This window comes from Canis lupus, chromosome 10, assembly GCF_003254725.2.
Source record: "Canis lupus dingo isolate Sandy chromosome 10, ASM325472v2, whole genome shotgun sequence".
Lineage (NCBI taxonomy): Eukaryota > Metazoa > Chordata > Mammalia > Carnivora > Canidae > Canis > Canis lupus.
In genome coordinates, this window is record NC_064252.1 from 24,980,969 (window position 1) to 25,005,251 (window position 24,283).

Below are 24,283 nucleotides of genomic sequence, written 5' to 3' on the forward strand. Positions count from 1 at the left end.
GGTTAGTTTTGCCCATGGGCTGTTAATAGTTAAAATCTATTGGCCAAGGCTGCCCCCTCTGCAGAGAAGCACTGCCGACTTTTGCCTCAGTGAGGCCCCAGTTTTGGGTCTGTATGATTAATCCCCTTTGGAAATCAATATATTATTTATTTGGATATATTAATGCCCTCAATCCCTTTATGGTCCACTCTTACCTGTTAATTTCTGTGGGCAATCTAATTTTCTTTATTTTTCATTTGTGCTGTTGTTAGTCATATGCCTTGTTTTTCTTATCCCTATTTTTAAAAATATCTTATTTATTTTAGAAAGAGAGAGGGAGAGAGAGTGTGTGTGTATGTGTGTGTGAACAGGGGTAGGAGCAGAGGGAGAGAGAGAGAAAATCTCAAGCAGACCCTGGGCTGAGCATGGAGCCTAATGCAGGCTCGACCCCACGACCCTGAGATCATGACCTGAGCTGAAATCAAGGTTGGATGTTCAGCCAGCTGAACCACCCAGGTGCCCCTATCATGCCTTTGTTAAAGGTGAGGAGCCCAAACTCAGAACCTTGTGCAGAGTCACCTCATGTGATGGCAGCAGAGCCAGGATTTTAACCTAAGTTTATTTGACCTCTCACCATAGGAGGACACTGGAAATTAAGAAGGCCTCAGGTCAAAATCTGAATAGCAGTGTAAAAATATACAAATAATGCGGGATACCCAGGAGGATGGGGAATATAAGAAAGTAGGATATAATGACAGCAGAGGAGTGCTTGGAAACTTCAGCGAAGCAAGGAGAGAGAGAAAGTCTCCAGAGCCTTCCAGCTTCTGCCATCATTATTGCAATACACAGCAGGTGGGTGGTAAACAGGGTGGGATTGACAATGTGGCACGAGCAGCTAAATATAGTCTTAGGTGCCTCTGAGATGAGCTGGGGTGGGAGTGGAGACAAGCAGTCCCGCAACTGACTTTTTTTTTTTTTTTTTGGTAAGATTTTATTTATTTATGAGAGACACGCAGAGGCAGAGACACAGGCAGAGGGAGAAGCAGGCTCCATGGAGGGAGGCCGATGTGGGACTCAATCCCAGGACCCCAGGATCCCGCCCTGAGCCGAAGGCAGATGCTTAACCTCTGAGCCACCCAGGCATCCCTCATGTTGTATATCTTTATATGTTGTTGCAGTCACAATGCCCATGATGATTCTATTTCCTCTTGGCATCATATAGTAAATCTTTGCAGTGTTTCTTAGTTTTGACAATTTTGAAAAATTACATCCCACCCTATTAAAATCCTGTCATCTAATTATTATATCATTGTATTAGTATTAGATTGTTTCTATGTCTTTATACCTCTTAGGCAATTATATTTTTTAAAAAAGATTTTATTTAGGGACACCTAGGTGGCTTAGCAGTTGAGCATCTGCTTTCAGCTCAGGGTGTGATCTCAGGGCCCTGGGATGGAGTCCCATATCGGGCTCTCTACATGGAGCCTGCTTCTCCCTCTGCCTGTGTCTCTGTCTGTCTCTCTCTCTCTCTGTGTCTCTCATGAACAAATAAATAATAAAACATCTTTTTAAAAAATATTTTATTTATTTCAGAAAGAGAGAGAGAGCATAAGCAGGGGTGAGGGACACAGGAGAGAGAGAAGCAGACTCCTGCTAAGCAGGGAGCCTGACGTGGGACTCAATCCCAGGACCCCAGGATCATGACCCAAGCCAAAGGCAGACGCCCAACTGACTGAGCCACCCAGGTGCCCCAGGCAATTGTATTTTTGAGAAGTTCTGAAATTTAGTGAGATTTCAACATTAGTAGAATAAAAAGAGAAATAGTTGGCAGGTGTAACCTTTTCCCACTGTTTTTGCTGTGTTCTCCAGCAGCTGTGGAAGAATGGAGACGCTTTCTGAAGACTCTGGAGATATAGTTTAGAAGACCCGCGGCACTAGATTTTACAGAACTGGTTCCCCGGATTATTCTTTTGTGATGCTTTCTATTATCGGGGTTCCTGAATCTGATAGGTGAGATTAATGAACCCATTTCAACAACCCAGGTGATGCTAAAAGCCTACGTAGTGGGGGGAAGAGGGAAGAGAGTGGATTTAAGTGGATGTAAAATTGAAGTCAGATAGGACATGGTGGCCACACAGATATTGGGGTGAGGGTGAAGGTGGCATTAAAGATGTTTTAAGGTTTCTCACCTGTTTGAATGGATGGTGGTGTCTAAGCAAGATAGAGGCGATCCATTATAGGTGGAGGAGTTTGGCAGGAAATAGAATGTTTAATTATCAAGGCATCTGAAAAAAGTTTAGTTCTCCTGTAAGTATAGGATGATAGGTTCTACTTTTGTGTAATGGATAGTTTCATGTCTCAGAATCCAAAATGTAGACACGATTAGTTTGAAAAATTGCTACTCTGAGGCTATCCTGACTAAAGGGGAAGAAAGGGGTCACTTTAGTGAAAGTGACTGTGCTTTTCAGACTTCATCATAGCCTGGGTTTAGCTAGAAATATGCCCTCATTTTGGGGGAGATCTCAAAAAGTTCAGAGAAGAGAGGAAGCCCCCGCAATGCGGGTCTTACAGGGAGGCCGGTGCCCAGCCTGTGTTTAGAGGATCCTGGAAGAGGACCTGCCTCTCGGGACCAGCTCTGAGGCAAGGGACTAGGGATCCTGACTGGATGGGGTGGGAGATATTCTTGGAAGGAGCACAGAGGGTCAAACAAGACCAGCCGAAGCTACCATACAGCCTTGGGATGGGTCCGAAAGACTCATGTGAGGCCGGAGGGAGACTTGCAGAATGAGGCCATGCTGTGTGCACTGATAGGCTGTGCAAAGCTCTGTGTACCATGAGATGAAGGCCCGGTTTAGGGGGCCAGACAGAAGCAAGAGGCCCACAAAAGGTGTTCTAACAGTGGGTCGAAAATTGGTCCAAATAGGGGCACCTGGGTTAAGCATCTGCCTTCACCTCAAGTCATGATCCCAGGGTCCTGGGATCGAGTCCCACATTGGGCTCCCTGCTCAGTGGGGCGTCTGCTTCTCCCTCTCCCTCTGCCCCTCTTCCTTGCTCCTGCTCTCTTGCTTTCTCAAATAAATAAAATCTGAAAAGAAAAGAAAAGAAAAGAAAAGAAAAGAAAAGAAAAGAGAAAAGAAAAAAGAAAAAAAATGGTCCAAATAGAAAGAAAAGAAGGGGGCAGCCTTGGTGGCTCAGCGGTTTAGTGCCGCCTTCAGCCCAGGATGTAATCCTGGAGACCCAGGATCGAGTCCCAGGTCAGACTCTCTGCGTGAAGCCTGCTTCTCCCTCTGCCTGTGTCTCTGCCTCTCTCTCTGTGTCTCTCGTGAATAAATAAATAAATAAAATTAAAAAGAAAAAGAAAGAAAAGAAGGGGCATCTAAGGAAATTAATGTCCCTATTCAGGGAATCGACTCCCGGTGAGTTCTGATTTGAGGTGAGCCTGACTGGGGTGCCTGGGTGGCTGCTTGGTTAAGCATTGGACTCTTGATTTTGGCTCAGGCCACGATTTCAGGGTCATGAGATCGAGCTCTGAGCTCTTCATCTGGCTCTGGGCTGGGTGTGAAGCCTGCTTAATATTCTCTCTCTCTCCATCTCCTACTTCTGTTCCTGCCCTGCTCGCTCCCTCTCTAAAAAAAGAAAAGAGCCTAATCAAAACATGGGACAAAAACAAGGACTAGAAAGATAGACAAAGGACTCTTAGAAGAGGGGTCTGTTGGCTGACGTGAGTGAAAAATGCCAGACGACACTGCAATGAAATGATGGGCTTTTTAGGAATGCTTTAGAGGTGACTATCCCACCTCCCACCCCTCCACTGACAGGGACAGGAGGGGATCATAGGGAGAGCTGAGAAGCAAGTTGCTGGCTGATTTTCTAGCAGAATGGGTACTGATAGGATATTGGAGGGGCACCTGGGTGACTCAGTCACTTGAGTGTCTGGCTCCTGGTTTTGGCTCAGGTCATGATATTGGGGTCATGGGATGATCCCCACGTTGGGCTCCACACACAGTGCGGAGTCTTCTTGTCTGCTTGAGATTCCGTCTGCCTCTCCTCCTGCTCGCTCTCTCAAATAAATAAAATAAAATAAAATAAAATAAAATGATGTTGGAGGGTTCACAGCAGCACCATGGATGATTGGGAGTTGGGCTCAGAGAACAGGAAGCAGCTGGGACCCCAGCCAACATTATGCCACAAAACCAGTTTGGGGAGGTGTTGGCTGTTGAGGCTGTTGAACACTGGATGTCACAACCCATTCTGCCACCTGCACTGGGCCCTGGGTGCTGCCAGTGTGGTGCCCATGGCTGTGATGGATGGCAGGGTGAGTGTCACTGGTGGAGGTTAGGTAACCTCCCTGGTTCCAGCTGCAAGGAAGCAGGTGGAGCCAGGAATAGGCACGTTCCACATCCGTGTTGGTAAATGAACTCTGCTTCCTTCAAGGTGGAGAATTTCTCCACCAGTGGAAGGGGGCATCAGACCAAATTAAAGACTCACTTCAGATTGTCGCCAGGAGACTAATGACAGTGTGACCTGTCAGAGGGATCTGCAATTATTTTAAGGAAAAATGACGGAAGTCTGGGCTCCAGCTGAGGCAGCAGAATGGAGAATAGGGTACAGATGTTGATGAGAATACAACAGTAGAATGAATAGCGTTTCGTGATCGGATGCAGGGGCAAAGGAGAGGAGAGTCATCTAAAATGCTTTTGGAATGCCTGTGGCTTCAAGAATTGGATGAGTGGCAATGCTATCAGCCAGGCTGGGTCATCCGGGAGGAGGGGTATGTTTGGGAAAACGATAGGTCGGTTGTTGTTGACATCCTGAATTTGAAGTCTCTACAAGACACACAGCCAGGGATAGACAATGGATGCATTCTGATACCATTATCGTAAAGACGGTTGACTATGCAGCAGTGTGAGGGAAAGGAAGCTCTGATTTGTAGCATTTCCCAACTTCTGTGGTGTGAATACACCCACTATGGCCAATTTCAAACTACCAAAGTGAGTTACTGAGACTGGATTTGGGAAGAGATGCATACATTCACCTCTCAGGAGCCCACTGGAGGGTCCAGCACGCTATTATGACTATGAGTGAGGATGCATCTCCCTGACAGAGCAGGACCCCGGGGATAGAATCTTCAGGGCAGACGGAAGAAGAGGAGGCCCTGCAAGGCACAGGAGTTGAGTGAAGGAAAACCAAGAGAGAATGGGCACTTCAGGATCAAGCCCAGATTGGAGCCCTGTCAAGCTCTCCAGAATTAATTTTCCATATTCATTCATTTTCTCAGCAATCTCCTACTAGACTGTGAGCTCTTCGAGGGAAGAGATTTTGTCTGACTCGGCTGTGTCCTCTAGGTTAGCCTACAGCAGGCATTCAGCGAATAATTTCACTGAGGTCTCAGAGAAGATTCAGGTCCACCAGTTTCATGAGGCAACACAAGAGTAACTGGATATATATGCTACAGGGAGACATTTTCGCTCAATGTAAGAAAAAGACCTCCCTAACATGACTTTAAGTAGACCTGCCTTGTGTTGTCTGCCCCATGTCACCCCCATTCTTCTGGGAACTGTTACCCTCCATCACAGTGGCTCTCAAGGCAGTCACTCAGTTTCACAGGGATCTACGACTAGTCCAAGTGCAGGATCCAGTTGGGATTTGGGGAATCAGAACTAAGTCCCTGTAGCACCGGTGTTAGAAGCAGTGGCAGCATCATTTCCCTGCCCTACGAGGCTACTGAGAGTAGCGGGGAATCCCAGCAGTGATTCCCTGGTTCTTTCATTCTTCCGTCCAAATGTATCCCTATCCCTTTCTCAGATCACATTACATAGCTTCGTACCTGCCAATAAATTTCCCTTACCTCAGCAGAAGTGGATTTCTGTATTCTGCAAGCGATGGTACTAATTAATACTCAAGCAGAACTCGCCAAATATGTATCATGTGTGAAAAGTGAGGTGTCTGCTACCTAAGTATTCAGTTTGGCCACTTGAAAGGAGCTTAAAAAAGGGTATTTCTGTCAAGGGTAGTAGCCCTAAATTAACAGCAACAGTTGCAGCTACTTGCTATATGACTTGGCAGTTAACTGAGGAAGGTAGGTGGTTTCTTTCTTTCTTTCTTCTTTCTTTCTTCTTTCTTTCTTTCTTTCTTTCTTTCTTTCTTTCTTTCTTTCTTTCTTTCTTTCTTTCTTTTTTTTTTTTAAGATTTTATTTATTTATGTAGGGAGAGCATGAGCAGTGGAAGGGGCAGAGGGTGAGGGAGAGAATCTCAAGCAGATTCTGAGCTGAGCATGGAGCCTCGAGCTCAAGACCCTGAGATCATGACCTGAGTGAAATCAAAAGTCGGGACACTTAACCCACTGAGCCATCGCCCCAGGAGGGGGAGTTTGATCCAGATTTATTAAGACTTCAAGGTTCTTAATAACTAAGGTAGAGATTCTTAAACTTTTTACTCTCAGGATCCCTTAAGGATCTTAAACATTGAGACCTCAAAGAATTTTTGGTTTTGTGGGTGAACTTCTATAGATGTATCTATATATATGTATAATGGAAATCAAAACCGAGAAATTTCAAAGACTTAAAAAGAACAAAACCCATCGTGTTAACATAAATATTTTTATTAAAAGCCACTATTTTTCAAAACAAGATTAAAGAGTGGCACTGTTTTACATTTTTGCAAATCTCTTTTCTATCTAGTAGAAGACACCTGGATTCTCATGCCTGCTTCTTCATTCAGTGCATTGCTTTGGTTGAAGTATATAGAGCAAAACTGGCCTCATGCAGACATGTAGTGGAAGAGGAACTTCATGAACCTCCTAGGGTTCCAGGAACCCCCAGGGGTCCTCAGACCATAATTTGAGAACCACTACAGTAAACTAGACTATTTCTCAGTTAAAGACAACATCACCACTGAATTAGTTTTAGAACTGGCAATTCCTTCCATGGCCAACACTTTTTACTTTATTTACTTTTAAAAACTAATCTCTATACCCAATGTGGCATTTGAACTCATGACCCCAAGGTCAAGAGTTGCATGCTCTACTGACTGAGCTAGCCAGGTGCCCCCATGGCCAAGACATTTTAAACAAATTGCAAAAGATGGTGGTGGTAAAGGCAACTTAAATTCTTTTTAATTCCATTTAAAGTGACACCAATTTTCAACTTGAGTTCATAAATTATTCTTTTGCCAGCCATAATTATATATTAGATTTTTTTCAGGTTTATTTTTCTAAACTGAGAAAGCAACATGTCATACATGGTCAAAGTCAACATTTGTATAGTGGTTTTACAGTTTACAAAGCTTCTTTCTGTGCACATATGATGCCATTTAGTTTCTTAGGAGCCGTTCTAGAGGGGAGAGTCGAGCAGAGAGATGACTTGCCCAAGACTGCCATCAGGGACCAGGCTGTGGACCAGGATTCCTCGTGACCAGGCGATGTGCTCACAGGACAACTCTGCTCTAATGAACAAACATTTCACTTTCAAAAGGAAGCCTTCCAACATAGGAAGAGGGGACCCTTTATTTATGTTCACTTTTTCACATACACAAGAGACAGCATCTGTTCTAGAATCCAACTGGATTTTATTTGACACAGAATACAATATGGCTGCAGGAATAGCAAACTGAAAAGAAAAAGCAGAAAAGACACAGTTCTATCTAATTTATAATTAAGTAACAGGAGGGCAAGTCATTAAATGAATAACAGAACAGTTGAGCTTGATGGAAGAATTCTTTCTAGTGCCCATACCTGAAAGACAAAGTATTTTTATTTATTCCTTAGTAATGTCCTGCTTGAGACTACAAAACCTGCTAAAACATATGAGCAAATGTAATGAAAACTTTTAAAAGACAGAAGTGAGCACAAGCATGCTCCAAGATTGGGCTGACACTAGTCTCTGCCCCTTTTATTTTATCCTTCATAACACTTTACCTACCACCCCCTCTTAGTGACAGTCCCTCCATGGGACTCAACTATACCCACCTGACCCTCCTTCCAGTTACCAGACAGATGTTGGGCAGTATTAGGGAGACGAGAGGGAAAAGTCAGAATTGGTAGCTGAGGGGAAGCCGCTCTGTTGGCTCGGGTCAGTGGCTTAGACACCCTTTAAGCACTCAGCCTCTGCTTCCCACTGCAGCCTATTTTCACTTCAATTCTGCTACTCAGTCAAATATGGAGAAGAGTCATTGAACAGATTTCCATTTCGAAATCTATCAGCAGGTCCAATTTCTGCCCTGATTACATTCAGCATTCTACAAAGAGAACTGTAGAGAAATGAAGTATGGATTTCAGGTAGTTTCTGATTTCCCCAAAAGCCAAAATTTGGCTCTAGCAAGATTATAAAAACAATTAAGGCTGGGAAATTTCTTCCACATATGAATAGATTTCTTGAACAAAAATCCTCCATTATTATCTTACTATCTTTTGCCTGGTTCTTTATGGATAGTCTCTGATTAAAATATTTATCACAAAGTATAACATATAACATGATACATATAACAATGGGTGGAAACCAGGGCACTCGAACTCTGGGTCATGGCTTCAATCAGTCTGAAGGACTACTAGGTGCTTTAAGCACTTCTCTTAAGAAATCCACTTGAATATTGTCTAGAAAAAAGTTGTGCCAAATTCCACACAGGGCAGAGCTCCAGTGTTTATCAGTAGACTGGAGAGCAACCCATAGTTGTCCATCAGATTAAAGAATGCCATCATTTGTTCCTTAGGAATCTGTTATCCCAACACACTGTTAAGCACTGCCTGATAAGGCCACTGGCTGGATAAAGTGGTGGTGTCCCACCATGCCCAACATGAGCAATTCTTCGTATTCCCCCATTTCCCAGGCTCAGTCCTGGGAAGATTTAATGGGCAACATGGGACAGTTTTGGTCCAAAAACAGAACCTGGAGCCTGTTCCAGGGCAGAGCCAATTACAAAGGCCTCTCTTGAGAATGCAGAACAATGCTTTTGCCTTGATTGGTGTGACTTCATGATTCTACTCAGAATGCAAGCTCCCATGGATGGGGAAAGACTGTCCCATACGTTTTCATATCTTACACATTAGGTAGCATACACTTTGCTGAATGAGGCACAATGGTATGAGTTAAACACAGTCTTTGGCAGATTTCTTAAAAAATGGACATGCATTCTGTAATACTTTCAAAATTCTTTACCAAAATAAATAACTAAGCATAAAAGCAAAATAACTGTACCAATAAGGGATTTCTAAACATTTCACAAACTAAAGAACCCCATTTTTTTAAACCTAATTATATCCTACTAATCAAAACTCATATTAAAAATCCTCCTTCTCATAAAAAATTTGATAAAGCAAACGATCAATAATTCAACAGCAACAAAAAAGGGCATTTCACAGAAAAACAGGCATAAAACCGTATGAAAAGTGGCCCAATCTCACTCAAAATTCCAAAAAAGCAACTGAATACTAGTTTTCAACCACTGGAACAGCTAAGATGGAAAAGTGTGATTATGGAGCCTCGGTATGAAACGGAGAAAGGGGCATTCTGCTGTATTGTTTAACGCGAATGTAAATTAGTACATATTCTTGGGAAAGGAAAATCTGACTTTATCAAAAATAAAAATGTACATACTCTCTACTCAGAAATTCTTTTAGGAACTACTGCTACATATATACTTGTACATATTTGTAAAGATTCATGTATAAGGATGGTCATCCCTACACACTATTTTTAAGTGAGAAATCTGAAACCCAAATGTCTGTCATTGGGGACCGATTAAATAAACTATGGTACATCAACATACAAAAATACTCTGCAACCATCAGAAAGGAGGTAGTTGAATATATAAGGATCTGGAAAAACTCCAAAATGTATGAAATTAAAAAGCAAGGTGCATTACTATGCAGGATGCTCATATTTATGTTAAAATTATATATGTATATCCACCCATATACATGTCAGGAGACCAATGGAGATAAGAGATACTATGAAGCTGATGGTCACTTCTGGGAATGAGATTAGGAGACTAAGGTGGGAAGCTAATGTTTTCTGGTATGCCCTCTTAACTACTTGAATTTTAAAAAATTTACCATGTCATGTTTTATTTATATAACTATAATTTAGTTGAGATAGCCATAAATACCATATCAGAATTAGTCAGCATGAGATAAACAAATGAAGCAGGATAGGTGGATGGATTTCTAGCCAAAAGCAAAGACACTGGTTAGTTACTGGAGCCTTACTATGGATCTGATTCCGGAAATATCTAATAGTTTGCAGATTCTCATGTTTTCTATTTTCACAGACCCTGGGAGTTGGGAAACTCTAGGCTGCAAACTTCAGGTTGGCCAAACCTTTGTGCCTTTTCCTCATAGACAAGTCTTTGTTTAACCAACCAAAAGTTAGTCTGTAAAACAAGCTATGTTCCCCGTCTCTGTCTTCTAAGACTATGCACCCTCCTGCTTGAGGTGACTCAAAGGATGACACGGACCACAGAGCCCAGTCTTACAACATCAAAACAGCCAGAGACACCTACTTTTGGAATTCCCACTCTCTGTTGTCCAACGGACACACCTGCCGTGTTTTGAGCCAGCGAGAGATGCAGTGGAAGTGAAAAGCATGCTGGAAGAAAAGATACATTTTATTAAAAATCATTCTGTGCAGGTGTAGCCATCTGCTGATAATATGTCTCCAGGGCAGCGGAGCAGTGACACATAGGGGGCCAGCAAACAACAGGAGACAACAAACAATGAGAGGCAAAAGGTCAACAACCTCTTACGCCTTGGTTAGGTACAGGATATTTCCACTGAAACATCTGTGAGAAATGTCCTAACTACTAAAAGACATTATTTAGGAAGCATCATCTATGGTATAGCAGTATGCTCGTTCCGCTTTCCTTAAGGGAAGATGGAATGTGGCTTTCCTGGTCCTATTCGGCCTGGGAGGGGAGGCTTCTACTTTCCTGTACTTTCTTCGGACACATGCCCAGGAGGCCCTTGATCGCAGGCAGATTTCAAACTTCCCCATTCTTGGTCCCCAACAGCCCCTCCCCCCACTGGTAACCCTGAGAGCAGCGACTTCTGCTCAGCCTGCGGCAGTGCACGCTGCTGCCACTGCCACCTACCCAGAGCTGAGACGGGCACTTCCCCAATCTCTGCACACCCAGCTCAACTCTGTTCAAAAGACCTTACTTCCAGATTCGTTCAAGGATGTATTGATATTAAAACAGCTCAGTACTTGGTAAGCCTTTAAGCGGTGAGGCACTTAAAAAGGAATGAGGTAAAAAATTAGGGTGAAAGGAAGCATAATGATGGACGAACTGCACATAAGCAACTGCAAAGATCATCAAATGACTTATTTCATGATAAAGGCAAGAGGTAAAATGGCCTGAGTACCAAGAAAGCTGGTAACTGACAGGGAGCTAGGAGGCGGCTTTCAGATCTGAGCAAAAGGAAAATCTGTATGAATTTTTCCAGTGTGAGTGAATGACATGCAGATGCTAATCACAATACCTCCACAATGGACATTTATTCTCCTCCCTCTGCTCACTGGAGCAGGGTATTAAGACAGCAGCAGCAGCAGCAGCAGCAGCAGCAAGTGTTCCCCCTCATCTTATCAGTGATGGGCTGGCTCAGGCAGGGGAAAAGGGAAAAATGCTCACACACACCCCAAAAAATGAAAGCTCTTGCAAGCTTGATTTAATAACAGCCTTGAAATCTGGTCAGCATGCCCTACCAAAACAAGCATGGAACTTCAACTTCAGTGGATCATCTTCATGGGCATTGTCTTTTCATAGGCAAAAACAGAATTCAGTAATTAAGAGTGGAATCCACAGCCAGTACACTATGGATGTTCAAGAGGACAAACATTCTCCCAGAGTGAGAGCTTTAGAAGATCCCTGTCATACAACTCATTGACTCTCATACAACTCAACTGTGTAAAAGAGAAAAAACAAAACTTCTAAAAAGCAGAAAGCTGAGGCATTTTTTTCAATCGCCAGGTTGTAGGGACAGGCTCACCCAAGGGTATTTAGATGCCTTTCTCCACCTCCCCCCACCCCTTAGGCACCTTGCAGCAGTTCGGGGTCCTTCTATCCTACATCTATCTTAGAAGATGGAGGGCAAGAGGGGCTGCAAATAAGGCTGCAGAGCAGATGACAGCATCACTGAACCACCCTGGTCCCAACTTTCTTCCTGTTAATAACCTAAGGTCTGTTGATGGGTATAGTTAGCAGTCTCAAAGTACACTGACTAGTGCCTTAGAGTTTACATAAGATGCTAACATATATTACCTAGTTGGAGCCTCACAGCAACCCTGGTGAGCCACCGTGACAGGTATTACCTTCATGTTGCGGATGGGAAACTGAAACTCAGACAAATCAAGTGACTTGCCTAATTCATGGAGGCGGTTAGAAGACCCAGAACTGGAAGCCAGCACTGGTCCAAGGTTTTTTGCGACACCGTGCCTGCTCTTTTTTATGACGGGTTGTCTGAGCTAGTCTCTCCTTAACCAAAGTTAAGGTAAAGTTCACTTCCTTTTCCTTCCACCAAAAAATGACATGGCTCTTGTTATATGTCTGAATGTCAGGCATAGCAAAGAGCCCGATAAATTTTATTTCTTTATCCCCACAGACAACAATAGCCATCCCTTGGCCAATACAGGTTACTGTGAAACTGCAGCAGGCCCTGGCAGATTTAGAAGGTGCACCACAGGCTTGGGCAGGGCAGAGGCTCAGCCTGCTGGGGCAAAATACTGATAGGGACTATCTGCTCAGTAACCACCACCACCACCCCAGAGCTGAATTTATTTATATGTATTTAACAGAAACTTAGGTCTACTATGTGGCAGGATGAAATCATTTCATCCTGATTTTAACTCTGTGCATGAGAAAGCCCAGGCTTAGGGATGTCCAATACTTTGTCTGAAGTCGCTAGAGCAAGTAAGTCAAAGACAGGGAATGTTAGGCCTGTGCCATGCTGGGGGCTGTGGGTCCTCTTTCCCCTTGGCACAGGAGGACAGGACAATTTTAGCTCATGTGACTGTTACTACATGGCTATACAGATGAATTTTTAACACATGCTAGAAATAACACATTTGATGTTGTTATCCTTCACAGCTGTCACGCCGTGGAAAGCTGTGCATTCAGTCCAGTGATGCTGTACAAAACATTTCTGGCATGAGCCATGTTAAAAAAAAAAAATCATAACTTAGTACACTTGCCACACTTTAAAACACACATGCACCGGCCCTTGAACGCTCATTTTATTTGCCAAAGTTAGTTCCACAAGGCATATAAGCCCTAAAAACAGATCTGTTAAAAAGGTAAAGATGTCCACCAATGGGAGAATATTCCAAAGACTGCCACAGTCTTTGCAGGCAATTCCCAAAGATGAATCCCCAAAGTGTTGCTAGCAAAAGTGGGTCCATTTTATAATTAAGACAAAATGGTACCCCTGCAATAACCAGTAATTTTTAACCTGAAACAGGCGAATAGTACAAAGATTTCAAATCTTTTTAACTATTTGTATACCTTTTGGGAAAAAGCTAGGCTAGTCATTTTTTTTCCTAGTTATTTTCAAGACTGGCAAAGCAGGAAAAGTGGTAATATGTTTACAAGCCATGCTGATAGGGAAAGATGTTTCCTTACGTTACAGACTCCCCATGCAACAGTGCACTCTTCAGAAGTAGCAGACGCCTGGTTAGCTTGACATTCTATGCCTGTGGGAACAAGAGCAACAAGATTACTGGACCTCAGAAGCAGCGACCTTTCAATCTCTGGCAGCCCTACCCACACAAGGACAGGATTTGGGCAGAGGCAGGGGTGAGGGTGGTACAAACTTGAACAAAATCTCAAGTGGTTAATTAATCAGAATTGTTTTTTAATGAGTGTAAGAAGGGGTGAAACACAGAAGGTAGATAGGTGACTGAACAGTTTGCTTTGCAATGATTTCCTATCCATGTTCACAGAATGATGAAGCAAAAGGCACATTTGTTCTGAAGATCACCTGACCTGTCCAAATGAAAGTGATTTCTCCTAGCCTGGTCAATTTAGAACATTCTTAAAGCTACCTAGTAACTCTTACTGTTGTGAGAACTGGCATCTTCTCCCTGTTCTTGGCAAAGGCTGCCTCTTAGGCCCTGACATCATTGATGGCCTAGCTGGGTAACAAGCTCCAGTGTCCCTAAAGGGGTCAGGCAGGTACGTGTGAACCGGGACAGAAGCGAAATAACAGGGTGACGAGGCCTGGGGCAACCTGTAGTGTATGCTCTGTGTGAAAGCACCAAAACACAAACATCTTTAAAACACTGTCAAACAAAGCCAATCTGTTAGGCCAATGGGTTAGAGATTTGGGGCCCACCACGTGGTGATGCTTACCATCATCCCTGAGGTCGTAAGGGATGAACAGAGATGCTTATCATCTCTGTTCACCAGATTCTGTCTGGTGAACAGAGTACATTATGGCAAATATATCCAAGTATCAATTTCATAGAGGTGGAGGAGAAGGGAATTTAAATAGAATACAAATCTGACTGAGATCAAGAACTGATGAGTAAAGCTCTACTGGGGATAAATATTCAAGGAACAGGAATTAGTAATGTCTAATTTGCTTTCTCTGAAGGTGGTAACTAAATGGAGTTTCCCATTTGAAGAGTAAAAAGTTTTGGGAAAGACTATTTAATAGGAGACAATTACCTCAAACTTCCATAGGTGGGAAACAGTAAAACAGTATGCAAATAATACTGAGACTTGAATGGGTCTATTTGATCTTTGGGGAAGAGATATGCCATAAGAATTTTTTTTTTCTACGCCTTAAAAACATGAAAGGCAAAGATCTGAAATCACAGGACTTCCTTTTGCTACCAGATTCACACTACAAAGAGATTAACTAGGTTTTCCTTCTGATAGGAGTAAAGAAGGGTCTATGGAGTATATTCAAGTATTTACTGGGGCTATGACCGAAAAGTAGAGAATATAAAATCTGATGTCCTTCAGGTTGGAGCCTCTCAGATGAGGCCAGGGTATTATGACATTAGCTAAGTAAGAGGCATAATTATTGAAATAAATAACAACTATTTCAAAGTACATAAATTTGTCTAGGTCAAGGTATTTTTAAGGGACTCTGTCTTTTTATGCCAAGTGCAAAGTAGGCTCTAGGTAGTTGAATAAGCAAACAAAACCACTTCTACAGAGTGAATGGGGACCAAATACATATGTATTTTTTACCTGATAATTCCTAACAAAGAACAAAAATATATAGAAGGGATAGGACTGCAATCTAGAATGCCACATAAGAAAGGAAATGGCATGGAAAATGATTAAATATGAGTGTAAAATGTTTTCAAATAGAAAACATTCTTGAGCTGTTGGTGCAGAGTGAGTACAGGAGTTGAGTCCTTCATTTAAACAGGAAAAGTAACTGTTCACTGTCAACCCAGAGCAGCCAAAACAAATAGCACATGATGGTTCCTATCATACCCCTACAAAGGCAGAGGCTTAATGCATGTGATACATAAAGCTTGGGGACTTTTAAATTTCAATACAAGAGCATTACCACCAAAGGACTGCCAAGGAAGCAATGGCTTCATCTCAGAAACGGACAGATTTCACTTTTTTTTTTTTTAAGATTTTATTTATTTATTCATGAGACACACACACACACAGACGGGCAGAGACACACGCAGAGGGAGAAGCAGGCTCCATGCAGGGAGCCCGATGTGGGACTCGATCCCGGGTCTCCAGGATTAGGCCCTGGGCTGACAGCGGCACTAAACCACTGAGCTACCTGGGCTGCCCAGATTTCACTTTAAAAGAGGGATATGGACCTATGGTTTAGGAAGAGGCTAATTTCTCACGGGCAAAGGCTGGGTCTAAGCCCTTCTGGATGCCCTTTTCATTTGGAACAAGATTATCTGAGGTAATGGAGAAAACCTAGAAATATTGTGCATTTCAGCAACTCTTTAGAACAACAAAGAAATGGGGCAATGTACAATAAATACAAAGCTAGACTAGGGCATGTAGTATCAATTTTGACTCAAAACAGGAAGTCTTCAGACCAAACATTCTCAATTGGGCACAACCATAATCACTCTTATTTATTTATAGCTATGTATATAATTATTCACTTAATGCCAGGCCAGAATTTATTAGAAAATGGCCATTGCTAAATCAAGATTCTTATTTTCAGCTTTAACAAAAAGTCTTTTTATAAGAATCAGAATCCATTTATTTTTTTTTTTTATAAATTTTTTTAAAATTTTTATTTATTTATGATAGTCACAGAGAGAGAGAGAGGCAGAGACACAGGCAGAGGGAGAAGCAGGCTCCATGCACCGGGAGCCCGATGTGGGATTCGATCCCGGGTCTCCAGGATCGCGCCCTGGGCCAAAGGCAGGCGCCAAACCGCTGCGCCACCCAGGGATCCCAGAATCCATTTATTTTTTTAAAGGAAGACAAACCCAGTTGTGGCAACCAGACTTCTCTTTAGTGTCTGTAATAAACAAAAGGTTATGTTTCTTAAAGTAAAAACTTGATCTCAGTCATTGTTTTATCCTGGTGCCTAGCAAAATGCCCAGGATGTGAGTATTCATTGCATGAATAAAAGACAGGACTCTTAATTATAAAAAACAGACTCTTAATTATAGAGAACAATCTGATGGCTACCAGACGGGTGGTGGGTAGGGGGATGGGTTAAATAGGTGATGGAGATTAAGGAGTACACTTGTCATGATGAGCACCGGGTGATATATGGAAACGTTGAGTTACTATATTGTACACCTGAAACTAATATTATGGTGTATGTTAACTGGAATTAAAACCTTAAGAAATAAAAATAATAAACTGTTTTATCAATTAAAACTAAATAAATGAATGACTTGAAAATGCTTTTATAATTTCTTGTTGTAAAAGTTCAATATTCTGGGGTGTCTGGCTGGCTCAGTCAGCAGAGTATCAGACCCTCAGGCTCAGGGTTGTGGGTTCAAGCCCTACGTTGGGGCCTACTTAAAGAAAAAAAAGAGTTCAATTATTCTACTTCACCTAACATTTAAAATATATGATAAAACAGACAGGAGTCTAACTGAAGACCTACATTGATCCCTCAAGAGTTCAACTCTAAGAGAGAGTATCAATAGCCTTTATCTGTGGTGCTCCTCCCAAAAAGCACATTCTCTTGCATCCAGAGAGACACAAAATAACTTAAATATAGAAGCAGGAAAAAAAACCCAAGCAGGGTTATTTGAAATCATTAACTATTTACAGAAGAGAGACCAAGAAAATAAAATTTGCTTTGGGCACAACTCCTTACGAAAATGTAAAGCAACAAAATTGGCAAGCATGTAATCAAAGACCCCACCCAAACACATTTAAAACTGTGCATGTGTTTTTCTGTGATGGGTTTCTTCTGTCTATATTAAACATCATGGTAGCTGCTGTCTGCTTTGACTGTTGTGTGAAAAGGTAAACAGGGTCAAAACTCAAAGAAACAAAGGGCAATAAACTATCAATACATGATATTTGATTGGGGCTTTCCAAGTTGCAATGATCACAGACTATTCTTCTATTTTGTATTTTAATTATTCACTGACAAGTATTTAGCAAGAACCTATTATGTACTAGACACTATGCTGGGAGTAGAGCAGTTAAAAACATAGATATGATTGAGAACCAACTAAATTAAATACTACCAAGGAAAGTATAGACGGTCTTGGGAATATTTAATGGAACCATCATAGTCTGTGCGTATTTAAGTATGGCCAGGGAACACGTCTCTGAGCTAGTTCAAGGTGAGATCTAAAGATCAACTACGGATTAGTTCCACATCGTCCAATAAAGTAACCACTAGCCACATGTGGCTGTGAGCACTTGAAATGTGGCTAGTCTGAACTGAGATGCGCTTTAAGTGTAAGTACACTTCAAATAGTACCAAAAACAGAATGTAAAATAGTTCACTTTAAAATATTTACATGTTGAAATGAAATTTTCTTGGATATAGTAGGATAAATAAAATAGAAATCATCTGTTTCTTTTTATTTTGATGTGGGTACCAGAAAAATTTAAATTATGTATGTACTTGCATTTGTGGCTCATATTTAGATTGGACAGTAGTGGGTCAGGCAAAGGTAGTGGGGAGAAGGGGAATATTCCAGGCAAAGGGAACAGGGCATATTAAAGGCTCTAAAAAAGAGCACGGACACTTCGAGAATGGAAAGAAAGCCAAAGAAACTACCAGAGTGAGCAGGAGAGTGGTGCAAGATGAAGCTGGAGAGGCAGGTGAGTAATTTTCAAAGTAAGTGCCTGTAAATGCAACTCTACAAAGCTGAAATTTCTTCATCTCATATCTGATCTCTGTAACAAACCATTTCAGTACCTGGAAGAAAAAGTAACCTCAGCTGTTCCTGGTGTGATCAACATACTTGCCCCTATTACTATAAGGACACGGAGTCCACGGATAGCTATAATCAAACCCACCATATACTGGCTACTATATGGGATGGAATCTGTAGATTTAAATGAAACTTCTTTACTGCAATTAGTTGTCTATTTAGATGCTGGCACCGATGTCCTCTTAACTTTGGGGCTAACACTGAAATTCCTTACTTCTTTGGCTTCTTTTCTTTATAAATCTTGCCAAGCAAAAACTAGCTTTGGTAGAATATTTTAGCTCAAAGTTTATTTTTTTTTTTTCTTTCACTATTTTTGCCTTTGAGTCTGGGTATGAGATGGGAAATATAGAGGAATAATCAACAGTGCCTCTGTGTCCACAACTCATTCTAAATGTGTGCTTGCCATCTTTAGACTGAGTAGATTTATTCTGAGAGATGAGTATGTCTCCAGGATATCATTAAATCTACTCTATTTCAAACATACCAACGGACTAGAGGCAGAAGACACCAAGTGTTCTGACTATGCTTTATATCTCCTTGGGAAGAAATTTGGTCACATCAGAATAGCCACAATCTCTGTAACCTTCTCAACTTCCTCCCATCCACCTCCAGTTACTTACAAAGATCCATAATGTGGTTCCTGCAGATGGCACAGTTATCAACCACAATATCCCAGGCCCAGAGAGCTACTGCATTCCACTGCAAAGAGAAAAAGGGGGAACAATGCACTCTCCTTGTAACACAGGCGTACACACACTCTAGGATTTCATGCTGCAGCTACAGTTATCATCTCTTTGGCCACAAGGACCACCAGACACAGGAGCTTGGGGATATTACCTTACTCTTATTCATTTTATCAGAGGGCAACAGCAGACTACAAGTGTGCTCACCCATTTTCCAAAAGGCTGAGTATATGAACATAAATTAATGAATCCTCTTTATTTTCTCCTACAGCTTACAATAATTTAGTCAACTGTATCAATGTAAGAAAACCGGGAATAATTTTTGAGAGCCTGTTTTAGGCTTAATAAGCACAAATTTGAATTTCTGCAAAGGTAAATATATGCTCTTCAAGGCAGCTGTGAAGGTATGAGTGGGGAGGTGAAAGCTGGGGACAGAATGAACTAAGATGATGATTGGATCATAAAATGGGTAATCGTGGGATAAGCTGGATAACTAATTATCCAGTGTCAGTACAGAGCAAGGTCATCACTTAAATCTCACAAGATTATTTCACAACAAATTCTAGAATTCACTAAAATTTTGGTTAGTTCCTTCCATCAAATAAACTGGTGTTCTAAACTTTTACAAGCTCAGGCTCCTATTTAGTTCAGATAATTCCACTTAAGAGTTCATCTAAAAGCGGTATTTAAGTAATTCAACCTTTCTGGCTTCTGCAATTATAAATATCCCCAAACTCCCTTTTCATCCACCAATTTGGTGCCACTTCCAAAACCTTCATCTCTTTCGAACGCAATTCCCCGTCTAGTTAAACTTCTTTAGCACTTTCCGACAGCTTCAACTTGAACGGGGGAAAAAAAAAAAAAAAACACAACAAAACCCTATTTCTATTCTTCAATATGGCTGCTGGCTGTAACTGAGCATGCAGTGCCCACAATGAAACACCAAAAAAGCACTAGGAGGGGGGAATATTGTCAGTGTTTAGCCAGATGTTCCAGGAATAACATTTCCCCTATTTGAGTCTTCATTTTGAACAGATTTATTTTATATCATGTGAGAATCGGCACTTTCCTCCCAAACTGTTGGCAAACCACTATAAAGCAGTTCATGCAAAAAGACACGTTCCACATTTTTGCTTTCCCACAGTCACCAGGTCGTTCGCCACTAGTACTCAACCCTTCCTAAATGACACAAGGTTTGGGCTCGCATTTTCTTTTTAACAAATTCCACCATGCTTCCCCCCCCCCCCCCTTTTCCTTTTTGGACAGAGGGATTCTGGAAACGAGCACAGGACTGTGGAGGCTGTGTGACAAACCAACAGACCTCTCAGAAGAGCCAAGAGTTGTTACACTGGAGACACTTTAACTCGGCGGGGGCGAGGACTAGAGAGAGGGCTGAGGGAGGCCTCGAGGAGGCGAGGACCAGGCTGGGGTCCCTCAGAGTCAGAGGGACCCCGAGCTTCGGGAAGGGGCGGGGCAAGGAGATCACCAGCCGGGCTCCTCAAAGGCCTCCACTGCGGTAGGAACTCAGGTCCCGGCTTTCGCCGCACTGCCCCCATCCTCCACCCACCGCAGCGCTCCGACTCCCCCTTCCATCCACCCCACCCACTCCTCCCCACCCCTCCACCACTCCAGTGACAGCTCAGGCGCTTGGCTCCCTCAGCCAAGTCTCAACCCCGCGCATCTCAACAAGCGCCTCTGTGATTGGCCCCTCAGACTCCTAGTGAAACCAATACTGCCATTGGTAGTGGGCCCCAGTCACGCCGATCAACTCTAAGACCCGCCCCCCAGCTTCCTTTCCTGGTACCCGGTCCCAGGAACGCCCTGAAATGAAGCCCTTTCCTCCGCGCCTCGGTCATCCTCGGGCCTGCCAGCCAGATCCGCGCCTCTCTAGCCTCTCTGAGGAAGGCGCTGGCGAGACCCAACCTTTTTCACTTCAAAGCGCTTCTTGCCCGCGCCGCTGTTGGTGCCGCTCGGGGTATCCACATCCATCGCTGCCGCCATTTTGGAAACACACGGTCCGTCGTCCGGCCACTGCGCCTGCGCACCAGCGCACGCCTCGCTCCCCCTCCCGGCCCGGCACCTCCTCTCGCACCCCGCCCCTTACTGGCGCGCGAGGGGCAGGTGGGGGCGGAGCACGTGGCCACGCCTCTTAAAGGCGCTGGCGCAGGTCCCTCCCTCCTCCTTCCTGCCGCCGGCCCCCGAGTCGGCTGGGGAAGAGGCGGTGGCCGGGGCGGGGCCGGGCGGGGCCGAGCCGACGTGCTCGAACCGGGTGGAAACGCTCGAAAGACTAGTCTCCTCCCGCGGGAAGCCCCCGGCCGCGCTCCCTCGGCTGGGGCGGCGGCTGCTTCCTCCGCCTCGGCCGCGACCTGCCGCCCCGGCCCCGCCCCGCCTTCCCCGCTGCCGCACCGCTCCAGCGCCGGCGGGTCTTCCGCAGCGTTCTGCCCGGGGAGCGGCCAGGGCGGGCGCCCCGCCTCCTGCAGCCGAAACCGGAGACCCCGCAGTGTCGCGGGTCTCGGCTCGCTTCCGAGCCAGGCCCGACGTGCAGCCTCGCTGGGAAAGCCGGGCCCAGGCGCCGTTAGGTCCCTGATTCCGATTCGGGAAATGCTCGGGATTCGACAGGGAGCCGGGAGCTCCCCGAATGTCCTCTCCAGGGCCCAGCCGCGTAGGCATTCTCCCGTCCTGCCTCAACCTGCCCACCTGGAGCCTCGGGGATGCCGCCGCCCGCCCGCCCCAAACGCCATCCGTGCTAGAATGCCCTTTGGTTAAGGCGCAGGGTTTCAGTTTCACATACTCTTAACACACCTTTCCTGTTCCTCAGTTGGCCACCTAACTGTGGGGGTCCCCTCTCCCTGATCTCCATCCTCTTCCCGCTCCTTGCGCCGTGGGCACACTGCAGTCCTACTTGACTTTGTGTGAGGCGTTTGGCCATTGATTCTTACTGGTCGTTCCCAGCCAAAGCACCTGTACTTCATGTCTGCACCCGGAACCCCTTGTGGCTCTCTAACCCTGCAGAGGTATGACTCGGCTAGATCACTCCTAAATCTCGTATTGGCTTATTTGGAATCTCGTATTTTCTCTTGAAAGAAAATTGGAGCATAATGGAGTGTATGGACTCCACTGCCAAACCGGAAGAACTGCGATTTGTTTCCTTGCCTTAGTCATAAACAGGAACAACAAATCCATGAAAACACCACCAGGGCTTACACCAGACTTGGAAAGAGAAAAATTGTGTGAGACCTTAAAACGTTACAGGAACCCTACAAAGTTTTCCTTAGCCCAAATTTTGTTAGAGTGATAATTCCATGTTAAGATTCTTGTCATCTAATTGATTGTGTTCCCAAAGGCCCCTACGGGATACTAAAAACCCATAGTAAGTTAACGTATTAAGTGTATATTTAACCTTCATTAAACAAATTCATTGAGTATGTATGAGATCGTGTTATAAATTGGAGAGACACGGTGATGAACAAATTCCTGGTAGAGAAATAATACACAAGTAAGCAAATACATTGGGGAGGAAAAAAAACCATCCTCAGGTATCAATAAGTGCTATTAAGAAGACAAAAAGATATCATGAAATTGAAGGGAGAATTGTGTGTGATTAGGTAAGGTCTCTATGAGGAGTGACATTGCAGCTGAAGTCCTTACAAGGGCCTAAAAGATCCTGCATGATCTGTTACCCATTCATTTAATACATTGTCTTCATTTTTAGGAAATGGTACACATAATCTAACATGGTTTTTATTTACTTATTTATCAGGTTTATTGTCTTTTGTGTGTCCTCACCAAGAGGGGATTTTGTTGTTGTTGTTTTGTTTATTGGTAACAATACAGTGCCTTGTACAGGGCAGGGCTCAGCATGTGTTGAATGAACAAAGTTGAAGCTTATGGAGCAAGGAGATTGTGGTAAGAGGTGTCAGACAGACAGGCAGAGGCCAGATCAGGTAGGGATCTACAGATATTATGGGAAGGTGTTGGAGGGTTTAAACTAGGGGAAGGGACTAACAGTGACAAAAAAAAATTTTTTTTAAGTTTTTAAGCTTTGCGAGGAAGGGATTATAGGGATACAGGAGAGGAAGCAGCAACATTTGGCAAGTTGATGGCTTTGTATAGAGCTACAGTGGGGAGAAGTATGATCTTAGGGGCTGTTCCATTAAGCTATGAAAACCTCATGTACTGATCTCTCCTTTGGAGATTTGCCTTGGCGTGGTGATTGTCCATGATGTTCAGTACCCTGGACTCTACTGCATAAACCTAAGAAAACTTTTTGTAGATTTCATACAGATTCCCATCTTTCTTCATAATTTCACTCAGCTTACAATGTAATAGGTTGTAATTTTACTCTCATCCATCCACTCATTCAAATATTTCTAAAATATCTATAGAACCTGCTGTGTCAGGAATGCCTAGGTGGCTCAGTGGTTGAGCGTCTGCCTTCAGCTCAAGTTATGATCCTGGGGTTCTGGGATCGAGTCCCACATCAGGTTCCCCAGAGGGAGACTGCTTCTCCCTCTGCCTATGTCTCTGCCTCTCTCTCTGTGTGTCTCTCATGAATAAATAAATAAAATCTTAAAAAAAAAAAAAAGAACCTGCTATGTCAATACCCCATGCTAATCTAGGTAAAAAGGCAATTGCTTTTAAAAGTATTTGCAAAAGGCCCCTTTCATCATTGCTCTTATGGTATACTAGCAGAGAGGCAAGTCAATTATTGATCATTCCAATGAATTTTAGGAAAAGGGAAGTTTGGGGTACTGTGAAACAGAAAGTGGGTCTGTGTGGGGGGGTGGGTAGTGAGGAAGTCTTCTTAGAGGAAAAGGTTTGAGATTGAAGCATAAGCTGGACAAAAAGCAGCAGATGCAGAAGGATGCTGGTAAATGCTTAAAAACCAGCTCTAAAAAAAACAACCAAACAAACAAGAAAGCTCTGATTTGTAGTGTGAACAGCCAGATTGCAAAATTCCTGAAAATTGCTCTTGTAAGCACTTGTAAGCTGATGTACCCTGGCTCCATCACACACACGCTGAGTGATATGGAAGAAAATGGCATTCCAGGTAGAACAGTGTGCAAAAGGGACTCAAAGCTGGAGAATGCACAATGCATCCGTAAAGAAGTCTGGAATGGCTGGAATATAAAGAGAGAGTGATATAAATAAGTCTGCAATGATGAGCAAGAGTCAATTGTTTGCATCTCTTTTCAGTTCTATATTTGACAATGTTATATTGGTAGCTTGGAATTAGCCATAATAGTAGTATTTACACCATGGAAATTGGCAAACACAGCA

At 43.4% G+C, this 24,283-nt stretch overlaps 1 protein-coding gene across 3 annotated transcripts; it reads right to left on the reverse strand.

Annotated features, from left to right (window-relative positions):
- Window positions 1-7,523: 7,523 nt before the first annotated feature.
- Window positions 7,524-21,061, reverse strand: RBX1 (ring-box 1). 3 transcript variants are annotated; one of them, XM_025458879.3, is made up of 5 exons: window positions 20,927-21,061; window positions 18,941-19,019; window positions 13,585-13,655; window positions 10,474-10,559; window positions 7,524-7,711 (listed from the first exon to the last, which is right to left on the reverse strand). In XM_025458879.3, exons 1-5 carry the CDS (start codon window positions 21,002-21,004, stop codon window positions 7,699-7,701), a joined length of 327 nt encoding a protein of 108 aa, XP_025314664.1. In that variant the 5' UTR covers window positions 21,005-21,061; the 3' UTR covers window positions 7,524-7,698. The 3 variants fall into 3 exon arrangements, with proteins under 3 accessions (XP_025314664.1, XP_048971767.1, XP_025314671.1); XM_049115810.1 differs by lacking the exon at window positions 13,585-13,655; XM_025458886.3 differs by lacking the exon at window positions 10,474-10,559.
- Between the last annotated feature and the right edge of the window lie 3,222 nt (window positions 21,062-24,283).